Source organism: Nerophis lumbriciformis, linkage group LG06 (assembly GCF_033978685.3).
Source record: "Nerophis lumbriciformis linkage group LG06, RoL_Nlum_v2.1, whole genome shotgun sequence".
Classification (NCBI taxonomy): Eukaryota; Metazoa; Chordata; class Actinopteri; order Syngnathiformes; family Syngnathidae; genus Nerophis; species Nerophis lumbriciformis.
The window spans coordinates 36,316,777-36,330,950 of NC_084553.2; the positions used below are offsets into that span (position 1 = coordinate 36,316,777).

At 40.4% G+C, this 14,174-nt stretch overlaps 1 protein-coding gene across 1 annotated transcript in view; it reads right to left on the reverse strand.

The window, feature by feature from the left end:
- The window catches only part of elp4 (elongator acetyltransferase complex subunit 4), a 155,796-nt gene that overhangs the window by 112,061 nt on the left and 29,561 nt on the right, over positions 1-14,174 (reverse strand). The window contains exons 4-7 of the mRNA XM_061964238.1: positions 8,501-8,635; positions 5,798-5,934; positions 3,589-3,673; positions 229-417 (exon numbers count right to left, since the gene is read on the reverse strand). Of these exons, the coding sequence (XP_061820222.1) occupies positions 229-417; positions 3,589-3,673; positions 5,798-5,934; positions 8,501-8,635 (546 nt within the window). The remainder of the gene's footprint in view (positions 1-228; positions 418-3,588; positions 3,674-5,797; positions 5,935-8,500; positions 8,636-14,174) is intronic.

The window sequence follows — 14,174 nt, forward strand, 5'->3', positions numbered from 1 at the left end:
TGGGTTCAATCCAAAAATATGTATTTCACACAAATAAAAAAGTTTTAAGAATGGCATGGGAGGGTTCGTGGGGACTCTGAATACAATTCTGCTTAGGGCCCTATTTTTGTCAGGGCTATCCCTTTATCCGTCTGTGCTCTTTGCACTTATAATAAAGTATTTTCTTTTACATTTATGCTATTTATGTTTCATACAAAAAGTTTGGTCACCCCTACTCTAATGTCTTACCTGGATGAGATGTGAAGGCACAGTAACTACTGCAACTGCCAGCGATGTCCTCAACAAAGCCCGAAGTCCATAGAGAAAAGTTGTGAGAGCGTGGCTGTGTTTCGGGTTGTCACGACAACACAGGTCATCACCCCACAGAGCCGAACCAAGTGAGTGTAGTCCAATACGTAGGATATTCCGTGGCTTTGTCTAAATCAAAGGATAAAAAAAAAAAGGATATCAAATCTAATACTTTATTTAAAGTGATTCACATCGTTTTTGTAATTCGCTGAAATACATTTAAATAGCAGAATGACACTTGATAAAACACAGACCTCTTCAGGCCAAACTATTTACATTTTAAAATTGTACACTTTTGAAGACAACCACCTGATACATTTCTATCAATTTCATCATTAATAGTCACATATTTACACCCAGAAAATGTTAGGAAATAGCAGGCCTGTCAATTGATTCAGATGAATCAGATTAATCACAGTTTAATCGCAATTATTTATCATTTGTAAATTATCGAGCTAAAACATATTAAACACTATTGTACAATACATTTTTTTATGACTTAGTTTTGTTTCCTGTTGATTATTATTTTGTCTTATTTATTTTCTCTTAATTTGTATTTTCCATTTCCTGTTTTGAACCATTAGCAGCTGTGCTTTGCATTGATGGCCCAGAAGGGTAGAATTAGATATCAGCATTATTCAAATTGAGCTGCAACATTTAATAATCGCCATACATTGCATGCAATTTCTGCTATGCTGTGTCCTTTCAACGGCGTTGATGTTGCCATCAAACTTTTGTTTGATGTTTCTTGTTGCATCCCCGTAGGTTTTTTCTTCCTTTACACATTGTTGTACACATTCCTTTACCAAGTTTCCACAAGGCGCCAGCAGAGCTTTCTAGCCAGCCTGCCTGTCTTCTTGTTTTTGTTCATACTTTCATTTTTGTGTTTTGTTGATTTAAGCAAGCTTCCCTTTGGTTGCAACAAACAATCCTTTTGACTGTACTTGCAAATATGACATCACATTCTAGGACAACGCCACATGCGCACAGTGAAATTAACCAATTTTTCTAATAGCATTCTTTTGACCCATCCCTTTACATAATCTATTTTTCTCACATACATCCCAAACTCCCCCTAAAAACTAATAACGATGGAAACATAAAAATATAAAGTGTTAATACCAAGTTAGTACAGTACACAGTATATGTGAAGGTTAACAGATTGCTGTTTTAATTATAGGTGCTGCTGTTTTGAATTGTACTCCCAATTCTGCATATGAGACTGGACAGTCGGCTCAGCAGCACAGACGATCGCAAACGTGAGTGGACACAACTGCCCAATCACAGAGGCCATCTGACACACGCACAATGGACCTGTCAGACAGGCTTCCAATATGGCTGCCACCCAGAAACCCCAGCACATTCTTGGCACTAAAGCCAGGCTCGACAGCCAAAGGGGGCCTGGGTAAGGCTGGAGTGACTTCCCTTGAAATACCCCACCCTAAAACAAGGGATCAACAGAATCCTTCTCGTATGAGGACAGAGGAAAAATAGCAGTGGGCTATATATCACTGAAAGTGAGAGAATGGAGCAGCCTGTCCACAACTGTGAGAGGGTTTTAACCTTTAGTACAATTGCCTTTTATTTGGACTTTCTTCTGGATGTCTCTTGATTATTGAGGTGAGAGCCAAGAGTGATTTACAAAGCTAGGGTTTAAATCTGCTTCACTTTTTTACTCGCCCCTGCTTCCTTGCCTATTGCCATAATCACCTCTACCCCAAACCACATCACTTCCTCTCCAAACGGCATGACCTAAACGTAGTTAGAATTGCTATCACAGGAATCTAGGAAAAATAAACCTTATTGTTTCTGAGTTGTTTTTCACAGTTGGTTCTGGAAACCCAAGGTATTTACAAACACCTCAGCAAATGCTCTCTTTTTGTGTGTGAACTTGTCATAATTGGATATACCCTCTCTTTGTTACCAAGCTAGCGCAGGGCACCAATTCAGACTCTAATGCGATGACTGTAGCACGGCAGGGGGTAACTTTGGTAACATGACCGTTGCTATGGCGACATCAGGAGGAGAGCACAAACTTAACTCCTATAGTTTAGTCTATAGAAACATTGGGGAACAGTGCCAGTAAAATCAAGCCAAGGACAGGAGGCTGACCATATAGGTGAAAATAAGCCTGGAACCATAAACTAATTACCAGCCAGACTCACAGTCCTGCTGCCACTCCTGTCCCACTTGTCTCAAAAGCCCCCGCACACACCAATTATGAGGTAAAAATATTTTTTTAAACATTTAGTAAACTGAATCTAAGTACAAAGAGGTATAACATCTAACTAAAAAGGAAAACACATATACATTATTGACCCTCTATATTTTATTACCACATTACACACTACAGATTGTATTTGTTATCAGCACATAAGCTGATAACAAATTTTGCTGGACGATATATTGTACTACATATTATCACTAAACAATATTATTTTAAGCTTTATTTTGAGACTAAACTAAGGACTAACGTAACCAAAGTATATAATAATAATGATGCATGTATCCCTTTTAAATGCAATAAACTTGTATTTTTCATTAGCATATATATTTTTAATTGAAAGGTCAGAACTTTTAATTATCCCCAATAAGTAATCAAATAATGAAAATTAAATTGACTGTCAATCTCTTTCAGCAAAAAATGCACTTCAATAAATATTGAACATCTTCAAGTGCAGTTTGTTTTCCCAGTTGGAAAAATTGTGTCATTGCTCTCCAACAAAATAGTTTATCTCACTCACTCGGTTTGGAACATTTGGCTTGGCAATCGTCTGTTTTCCTCCAAATTGTGTTACCTTGCGGTGCTTCTAACAAGCGAGTTGTGACAAGCGAGGCTCTGTCGCTGTCGTAGGCTATCAGTCCCACCCGTACTCACAAAGACAAAGATTGTGGATGACTGACAAGAGGATTCACTCCCTTCATTTAGTTCTGCTATTGAAAAAACATTCTCAGCTGCTGAGAGCAAAGGACAGAGTGAACCCTCTGGAACCCTGTTTTAAAGCAACAGACGACGAAAACAAACACACACAGACAGAGCAATGTGGACAAACATTGACTTTGATTAATTTACTTTTTTATCGGCTCAGACATGGGAGTACAATCAACTGATATCACAGTAATTGCACACTTGCCATACAGCTTTGCTGGTTGCGCCATAGCCTTTCCTGCTGAAGTGCTATATTACCAAACAATTTAATAAAACATGTAAAAGTACAGATCTTTTGTTTGCGGATATGAGAAGTGACTTTTAATTATTAGTCACTGTCTATTGTTAAATATTTGATTTCTGACACTTACCATGGATTCTGCAACTTGGAAGCCTTCCCTGTTTATGACCTCCTCAATGGACTTCAGCAAGGCAGAGTAGGAGTGAAGCATGAGACTAGGACGACAGTGTGGACAAGAAAGTATACATAATGGAGGAGATGAACCAGAGAAACACAGTAAAAAGTGCTACTTTGAATGTGGGAGCTTTTGTTAATTGACACCATCTTGATAAAACTGGGCCAAGCCTATCAGTGCAGTGGCCTAATCCGCTATGATTGCAGCATGCTCCTGACTGTGCTTTTTTGGAGCCACTGAAGCAGACAGACGATCCATATCAAGAGATCCAATTAATTTATTTGCTTGATTAAATTACAACATGACTGGTTCTCTGTCAGCTCCCCCGAGGTTCTGATCGTGCCTAGACACACAGACAAAACAGACGGATGAGACGTGCATATGCTGATATCTAAAACTAACAGGGGACAGCATTTTGGCGTTTAGTCAGGAGTAACATCTGCACCACTGAAAAAGCACATGGACTACCATGGACTGAACTCACTTTCTGCCTATTGGATGGCCAATGGGAATGTTAACCCCGTCTTTTTACACAGGAGCCTCCACTTAAGAATGCCCTGCCATTTTAATGACCACTCTGCACAGTGGAGTCACAGTGGGCTGCAGTGTCAGTTATCAATTTGACCCGCAGGCTGATACACATAGATGGGTCGCACACCAATGGACCCGCATTAAGAACACTAATACACACTTGTGTCGATTACACTTGTGCCAAGTATATCTATGTACTCCGTGTCATTTATTCATTGCAACAATGGTTCCTCATGACCCCGCTGGGGCTAATGATAGAGCTGGTTTTGGTGAAAGAGGGACACCTACCCTCACAGGCCTCTCTGCCCCATGCCCCTGCTTAGAGGTAGGGGGTTAGGAGGACGGCTTGACAAGCCCTTGAGTGAAAGGTTGCCTCTGCTTGGCAGCCATTGTGTAGGACGTCATTGTATGTCAGACGCCCCTACTGAGCACTCCTCATTCAGGTACCAATAAGGTCTATAGGTGGTTAGCTACAGGGGCTAGCACGTTGGCTAATTAGGATCATACGAAGGGAAGCTTCTTTATCTCAATGTTCCTCTTTCATTGAGGGAAATGAAGTGGGGGGTGGGAGAAGGGGGATGCTTAGTCTTAAACAACAGGATCTGTATCACCTAGAGAGCAATTGGTGCCAATTATGCCTTCAAGTGAAATGGAGCAATTTAACAGCTAGGGTAGCAACATGGGGCTGTGGACACGTGCAAAGGGGAGAAGCCTGCTAAGAGTTAGTCTGGTACGTGTGTGTGAGTGTGTGTAATGTGCTGAGTGTTTGTGTGGGTCAATGTATGTGTGTCAGTGATGGGGCGGAGCTGTGGGCACAATGGTGCTGTGCAGGTGTAGTTTCCTGCTGTTTAAATATCTTGAAGATCAAATCTACTAAGATGCCCCAAAGACAACCTCATTTACACATAACTGTTGAGAAGATTTTGCAGTTATAATATCAATGTATAATGCACTTCTGTAACTACGGAGTGCATGGATCAACTGGGTGACCACAACATTTAATGTATTTGCACTGGTGCTCTGTTTAACAGTGTTTGCTGAAATAAAGAGGGCTTCTATAAAGCCTCCCCCCATCCTCTGTACTCCAGATTGCTGTATTTACCCAGAGAGTGAGTGTGCCTCTTCGTGTGCCCTTGTGTGCTCAGCAGCACTCTCTAAGTAAAGAGTCTGCATGACCTCTGAACCCTAAGTACACTCAACGCAGGCGAAATCAAACAGTCGCTGAGTAAACGCGACCCTTATTTGAATAGGCATACACAACTTCTCCAAGAGGCTGAACCTTTTAGGCCAATAGCAAAGCTACTTAAACCAGATTTGTATTCATTTCTATCAGCTGCTAAAAAGGCATTAATACGAAGGAAATTAGTGTGTCGACAAAATTTTGCTTTGGTACACTATAATCTTTAAATCTAAACAACTTTTTTGGCCTGCTGGTAAAATACCTTATTACTTTAGTCTGCTGACATACTTCATTTGGTCATTCTCTGCAAACAATGCCATGCTTGCTTACTAATGTTCTGTGGCTATGTCTGAGTGGGGTAAATGCATTTTGTCGACAGTATTGTGCTAGTGTTCTCAGGCCGGTGTCTCATTGGTTTGTAAGTGTTCTTTGTAGGATGTCGTGTTGTTTTACCTGTGTGTGGCTGTTGACTGGCTCGGATGTTCTGCGAGGTAAAAGTGGTGGCACTTGGCTGCCTGGCGGATTTCTGGCTCCATTGTCTTGGAAACGTCATAGTAGTGGCCGAACCGAGATGAGGATGCGAGGGCACTCTGAGGAGGTAACATGTGCTTTTATGAATAGGAGTACTATTCATTTGATACACGTAAAAAGCATTTGATAGTACAAAAAGTACTGTATTTTTCGGACCATAGGGCGCCCCGGATCATAAGGCGCACTGCCGATGAGCGGGTCTATTCAGGTCTATATTCATATAAAAGGCGCATTAAAGGGGTCATATTGTGATTTGTTTTCTACATTTAAAACACTTCCTTGTGGTCTACATAACATGTAATGGTGGTTCTTTGGTAAACATTTTGCATAGATTATGTTTTACAGACCGCTTTCAAGTCTCTTTCTCATCATCTCTTCAAGATTTTAATTTTGTGGGCTGTCTTATTTACATGGCTCCACTTTGACAGCGTCTTCTCCTCCTCATTTTTGTTGTACCAGTAGTTTTTAGCGCTTCAATAGCGAGTCTACTGACGGATACAACTGTACGCTACTTTGTAATAGAAATGGCAAGAGCGGGGGATGAATGCCCTACAACAAGAGAATAGAGAAAAAGTGGGAGCTTATTGACTACGGCTTCGGCGTGGACTACAATGGCGGACACGCACAAATGTACGTGATTATTGCAGATCTCAAATACACATCAGCAGGAAGCAATAGGTAAGACAAGTTGGTTTTGCATAATATTGCACAACAAAATGCCAGATAATATGTCTTCCAATAGGTGCCATTTTGGGGTCCTTTCATTATAACACCCGTTTGTTGAAACACAGTACGCCAGACTAGTAGCCGTAATGTGCCGACAATCCATGAAGCGATGCGGCTTTGTAGCTTACCAAAGTCGCACTAAAACATTTTGACATACTTTTAAGCGACGTTTGTAATGTTCTATATTCTAAATGAAACATCAACAATTGTGGGCTTGCCTTATAGCCTATTTTATTGACTAGGCGTCAACTTGCAATCCACACATATCTCTTATGTGTGATTGCCATCTAATGGTCACACTTATCATTACACCATGTACTAAATACAATTGCTTTGAGGTTGGTAAGCACAACCAGAATTAATATATTTGCATGCAACGCACGGAGTTACACGGTGCAGTGTCCATTTTTGAGAAAATGTAAGAATTTAAAGTGTGCCTTATAGACCGAAAAATACGGTAGATAGTTTATCATAGTTGCTATCTTCTGCAGTTGCAAAAGCTTTCCAATACACAAACACAACACAAAAAAAGATTGTAATTGCTCTGGTGAAACTCTTCTACTTTCTATGCAAACTGAGGTTTATTAATTCAGCATTTCAAAGAGGGATCAAGCGCAACAATCCCAGTTTATCAGTACCGATCCAAACCTTCTTTTAACTGTTTTTATTTTACCGATATCCAAGGAGAGAACAATCATATTTATTTTTGTCAAATGTTATTTGAGGTTGCTCAACAATACTATGGTAATGCAATTGCATTGTTTATGGGTCATTCCTTGACATTCCCACAGCAGAGAAGTTAAACAACCACTACGATCACAGTCTTAATCATTTCTTCACATAAATGTCCACTTCTGGCTGTGAAAGAAAACATGTCGGGGACGCAGGGGAAGGCGGATGTTTTCCTGCAGCTGAAAGAGAGAGTTTGAGCTCCTCTCTCTGAGTGAAACTAGGGATTCCATTGTTAGAGGCACCCTTAATCTACTCCTAATCTGGATTAGGGCCCCCGGTGTGTCCTTCTCCTAGCGGGACGATGGGGTCAGCAGGGTAGGGGGGGTCAGGGGCTCATCTTCTTTTTGTGAGCTTGGCAACCCGCTTAGCGTTCTAACCCCGCCCTGACGGCCTCACCTTTGATCTGATGTCTTCATCGGTAGAGAGACACAGTAGGCAATGCCGGGAGAGCTGTGTGTAAGGGGAAAGTAAGCGTTGACTCTGGGGGTGAATTTGGGATGCAAATCCGGCGCTGGGGCTTACCAGTGGTTTGTAAAGACGATTTTACAGGGGAAGGGGAAGAGGTGAAGAAAGGACACAGAAATAAAGAAGTTTCCAGGGCGAGAGAAAGAAGGAGAGGATCCCCTGGGACACACTGTGTGCTGTTAATCCACATAGCGATATGGATTATAGACCAAAAGGACGGAGAGCGCAGAGAAGTAGAAGGGGAGGGTCACTCGACTCAAAGCGGAAGAAAGAGTGTAGGGCTGCCGACCCTAGCAGGGGGAAAGGCAGGGATTTGGGAGAAGACAGAGGCGCAGGTCTGGGTCGTAGGGTTGAGCGAGCAGACATGTCAATGCACAGGCTGCAAAGTACCCTTGTTTCCCAGGCTAAGCAGGGGTGCAGGCGTGTGTATATGAGGGTTGGAGACCAGTGAAAAGCCTACCTATTGCCAGGCTAAGTGTGAGTAATCTGGTACAGCTCTGAAAAGAGAGGCTGAGGCCTCATTCACTCTACAAAGAAATTTAGAAGGCTGATGGATTTAGTGGTGGAGACAATTGCAAAATCACTATGACCATAGAGTCGATGCATGTTGTCTCATAAAATCATAAATGAAATTTCACCTTGGACAATAACAGAAAGTTTGCAGCTGCAATAAAATAGACAAAGAAGAGTGCACCTGATTACCTGCACTTTTGGGAGATTCTGATAACGCCAGGCAATCTTCATGGCATCTAAACTATCTTGAGGGTCACATGATAGTCTTGGTTGTTCTACTGGTTTATACATGGCAACATCATCCAAGATAGGATCAGGAAGTTCCTGCACACAAAGAGTCAGTGTATTTAGTAATTTTGAAACATCCTTGTATCACATCCAACAAATATTTTTTACTCGGTTACAGTTTGTCTATTTATGTAGAACTACTGACCTATTGTTATTTTATGTTTAGATCATTGACAAATACTGTCTTAATATTAATTATGATGTGATAGGATACGATGAAAACAGTGGGTAAGGAAATTAGTTTCTTACTTTGTTTCATTGCAGCCATTTGTTAAAATCAAAAAAGTTCATTTCATTTCCCATTACTGGACACTCAGCACCCAATCTTGACAGAAAAAAACTGAAATGTAGCATTTTTTGCAAATGTATTAAAAATTTGAAAACTTAAAAATCCCATGTACATAAGTATTCAGATTCTTTGCTCAATACTTTGTTGATGTAGCTTTCCCCACCGCCAGTTAGCGTAGCGAATGCCAGTGTCGCCCGTAAGATCCGACCAAAACATTTGGTCTTACTCGCAAGCATTTGCAAACAGTTACTGACAGAACTTTGTTTTTCCAACCATGGGAGATAAAAAAAAGTGAAAGTGAAGGACAGTGGTGAGAAGAATACGTGGATGAAGCTTGAATCTTCATTGAATTAAAGAAAAAAATTATCAAAATCATGACCCAATGTGTAACCAGCCTGGTCTAGCAGTTCGAGCGTGGTACTGCTCGTCTGTACCATACTGAAGCAGATTGAGCCGATAACGCCAGTCAAGAAAGTTAAAATAATATCAAAACAACATTTATTGATGAAGAAATGGCGTGTTTGACAGAAAAGCAGCTTGAAGTAGATACTATAGAAATTCACTCTAAAAACGAAAATGCTGTACATTATCACCACATTACTTTTTAAAACTAATGTTGTTGTGTTTGTAGTGCGTTCTATTGTATTGTATTTGATACAATATTTGTTATCCAAAAGTGTGTTTTTCTTTTTACGTTACATGTTAAAATTGTAGTGTTTTTGAGGGGCGAAGCACGGAGTAAATCGATTTTAGTTCATTTCAAAAGGCAATGCTGTTTCACAATATTAATTTTTCGAGGTACAAGCTACCTCGTAGATCCAATTAAACTTGGATCCAGAGGTACCACAGTATATTTGGATTAATCATTGTTCTACCTTAATGGGTGTGGAATGTGTTACTAGATTGATAGACTTTTATTCATCCCACAATTAAGGAATTATATAGTTGCAGAAATTGTATAGTTGCAGTGCATTAACACAAGTAAAACGTAATGAAAAACAAAAAAATTGTAATGAATAATACATATTGTGCACTACCGATTGCACTATGTACATAAATAAAACAAAAAACACTATCTTAACATTCATATTGCACAACAAGCAAAATATCACAGTTATCACATAAGTGCATTATAAAGCCTTATGGCTGTGGGTAGAAAAGACCTGCGATAGCGCTCCTTCTTGCACTGTGGATGTTACAGTCAAATGCAGACGGAGCTACTAAGGGCCTCCACAGTGTCGGCCACCTCCTCAATGCTGTCTAGTGGGCAGCCTACGACTGAGTCAGCTCTCTTAATCAGTGTATTAAGTATGTTCCTATTTCTGACTGTGCAGTCTCCACCCCAGCAAACGATGGCATAGAACACTGCAGAAGCCACCACAGTGTCATAAAGAGTGCACAGAGTGACCCGCACACCCCAAAGGAACTGACTGTCCTGGAGTAGTGTAGGTAACTTAAACCCTTCTTGTACAGAGTGTTTGAATTGTGACTACCGTTCGGTTTATCATTAAAGTAAACACCCAATTATTTAAATGAATCCACTATTTCTATGTCTGATCCCTGGATGTTCACTGGTGTGGGTGGTGGAGCTGGAAGTCAATCACAAGCTCTTTTGTCCTACTGGTGTTCAAGTGCAGGTGATTACGTGCACACTAGTCGACCAAGCATGTGATGACTTCTCGGTATTCCTACTCGCTCCCCTCAGACACACATCCCACCAATGCGGAGTCGTCCGAGCACTTCTGCAGATGGCAGCGGTTGGAGTCGAGCCTGAAGTCTGAGGTATAGTGTGAACAGGTAAGGTGAGAGCACTTTCCCTTGTGGAGCCCCTGTGCTGCAAACTAGTACATTTGAAGAACAGTCATACAGCTGTAACTAGACAAATCAGTCAGCATTAGATATTAAATATATATTACGGTTGTCAAAGTTAACACGATAATAGCACGTTAACTGTAAGTTCCTTTAACCATTTTATCTTCAATCGCCGTGAGTCTACATTATTAGAGCAAACGCCTACTGGCACGCTTTGCCACTTACAGAGAGATGGAGCTGCACGCTTGTGTTGACATTACAGCTGAGTGCATTGATAATATAACATGTAGATTGTTAGCTGCTTTAGTATGATAGAATAAAAACTCAGCAGAAATAAAGTCGGTAGACAGTAAGTCGAGAGTGATTTATTAATCTGAGTCTTTCATCAAAACATGCCAAAACACCTATTCTCCTACCAATCACACAGTTCCGGCCTCACAATAACAGTGCTACGCATCACATCCGATCTAACACTTAACAAAACAAAAATGTGTCTTACATTATGATCATGCTTGTCAAAAATGTTTTGTAATGTAATCTGTGATATTTATATCTAAATAAATGTTTTCTGGCAGATTAAAAAAAAGTGTATCTTCTTTAAAACCTGTTCTGAATGATAGTCCTCAATTACAGAATGTTTAGGCTGAATATTACATTTCGTTAAAAAAATATAGAAAAATAAAACATACAGAGATATGAATACCTTTAACATGTATACATATCAGAAGCATTTATTCAAGTAGAAATATCACAACCTATAAAACCAAAAACCAGTGAAGTTGGCACGTTGTGTAATTCTTAAATAAAAACAGAATACAATGATTTGCAAATCCTTTTCAACTTATATTCAATTGAATACACTGCAAAGACAAGATATTTAATGTTCGAACTGAGAAACTTATTTTTTTTTTGCAAATAATTAACTTAGAATTTAATGGCAGCAACACATTGCAAAAAAGTTGGCACAGGGGCATTTTTACCACTGTTACATGACCTTTCCGTTTAACAACACTCAGTTAACATTTGGGAACTGAGGAGACCAATTTTTTAAAGGGGAACATTATCACCAGACCTATGTAAGCGTCAATATATACCTTGATGTTGCAGAAAAAAGACCATATATTTTTTTAACCGATTTCCGAACTCTAAATGGGTGAATTTTGGCGAAGTAAACGCCTTTCTATTATTCGCTCTCGGAGCGATGACGTCACAACGTGACGTCACATTGGGAAGCAATCCGCCATTTTCTCATTTTCGTCGGTGTGTTGTCGGAGGGTGTAACAACACGAACAGGGACGGATTCAAGTTGCACCAGTGGCCCAAAGATGCGAAAGTGCCAAGAAATTGGACGAAATTTGTTCAAAATACGAGGCTGTGGGGAAAGCCGACGAAATGGTCAGTCGTTTGTTCCGCACACTTTACCGACGAAAGCTATGCTACGACAGATATGGCAAGAATGTGTGGATATCCTGCGACACTCAAAGCAGATGCTGACATCAACTCCAAAACTGGACAGATCAGTTTTCAGGAAAAGAGAGCGGATGAGGGTATGTCTACAGAATATATTAATTGATGAAAACTTTATTCATTACTCGCGGTTTTACGTAAATTATTATACATAAACTGTGTTTACCAATAATTTAGCTTAAAAACATTTTTTTTTTTCATTCATTCGAGTACATTCGGGTAGTCTTGTGTAATGCAGTATTTTGTGTCTATTTAGGTATGGTTAACCTGAGTGCTGAAATCGTGGAAAAATATATGTTCTTAGCGCTCCTGAAATGGGCTGTCTGCACTCTCAAAGTGCATGTTGTTGCCAAATGTATTTCATATGCTGTAAACCTAGTTCATAGTTGCTAGTTTCCTTTAATGCCAAACAAACACATACCAATCGTTGGTTAGAAGGCGATCGCCGAATTCGTCCTCGCTTTCTCCCGTGTCGCTGGCTGTCGTGTCGTTTTCGTCAGTTTCGCTTGCATACGGTTCAAACCGATATGGCTCAATAGCTTCAGTTTCTTATTCAATTTCGTTTTCGCTACCTGCCTCCACACTACAACCATCCGTTTCAATACATGCGTAATCTGTTGAATCGCTTAAGCCGCTGAAATCCGAGTCTGAATCCGAGCTAATGTTACTATAACTTGCTGTTCTATCCGCCATGTTTGTTTGTATTGGCATCACTGTGTGACGTCACAGGAAAATGGACGGGTGTATATAACGATGGTTAAAATCAGGCACTTTGAAGCTTTTTTTAGGGATATTGCGTGATGGGTAAAATTTTGAAAACAACTTCGAAAAATAAAATAAGCCACTGGGAACTGATTTTTAATGGTTTTAACCCTTCTGAAATTGTGATAATGTTCCCCTTTAAGCTTTTCAGGTGGAATTATTTCCCATTCTTGCTTGATGTACAGCTTAAGTTGTTCAACAGTCGGGGGTCTTCGTTGTCGTATTTTACGCTTCATAATGCGCCACACAATTTCAATGGGAGACAGGTCTGGACTCCAGGCAGGCCATTGTAGTACCCGCACTCTTTTACTATGAAGCTAAGCTGTTTTAACACGTGGTGGCATTGTTTTGCTGAAATAAGCAGGGGCGTCCATGATAACGTTGCTTGTATGGCAACATATGTTGCTCCAAAACTTGTATGTACCTTTCAGCATGAATAGTGCCTTCACAGATGTGTAAGTTACCCATGCCTTGGTCACTAATACACCCACATACCATCACAGATGCTGGCTTTTGAACTTTTCACCTTTAACAATCTGGAAGGTTCTTTTCCTCTTTGTTCCGGAGGACACGACGTCCACAGTTTCCAAAAACAATTTGAAATGTGAACTCGTCAGACCACAGAACACTTTTCCACTTTGCATCAGTCCATCTTAGATGAGCTCGCGCCCAGCGAAGCCGGCGGCATTTTTGGGTGTTGTTGATTAATGGCTTTCACTTTGCATAGTAGAGTTTTAACTTGCACTTACAGATGTAGCGACAAACTGTAGTTACTGACAGTGGTTCTGAAGTGTTCCTGAACCCATGTGGTGATATCTTTTACACACTGATGTCAGTTTTTGATGCAGTACTGCCTGAAGGGTCCAAGGTCACAGGCATTCAATGTTACGTGCAGTGATTTCTCCAGATTCTCTGAACCTTTTGATGATATTAGAGACCTTAGATGGTGAAATACCTAAATTCCTTGCAATAGCTCTTTGAGAAATGTTGTTCTTAAACTGTTCCACAATTTGCTCACACATTTGTTCACAAAGTGGTGACCCTCGCCCCATCCTTGTTTATGAATGACTGAGCATTTCATGGAAGCTGCTTTTATACCCAATCATGGCACCCACCTGTTCCCAATTAGCCTGTTTACCTGTGGGATGTTCCAAATAGGTGTTTGATGAGAATTCCTTAACTTTCTCAGTCTTTTTTGCCACTCGTGCCAGCTTTTTTTAAACATGTTGCAGGTATCAAATACCA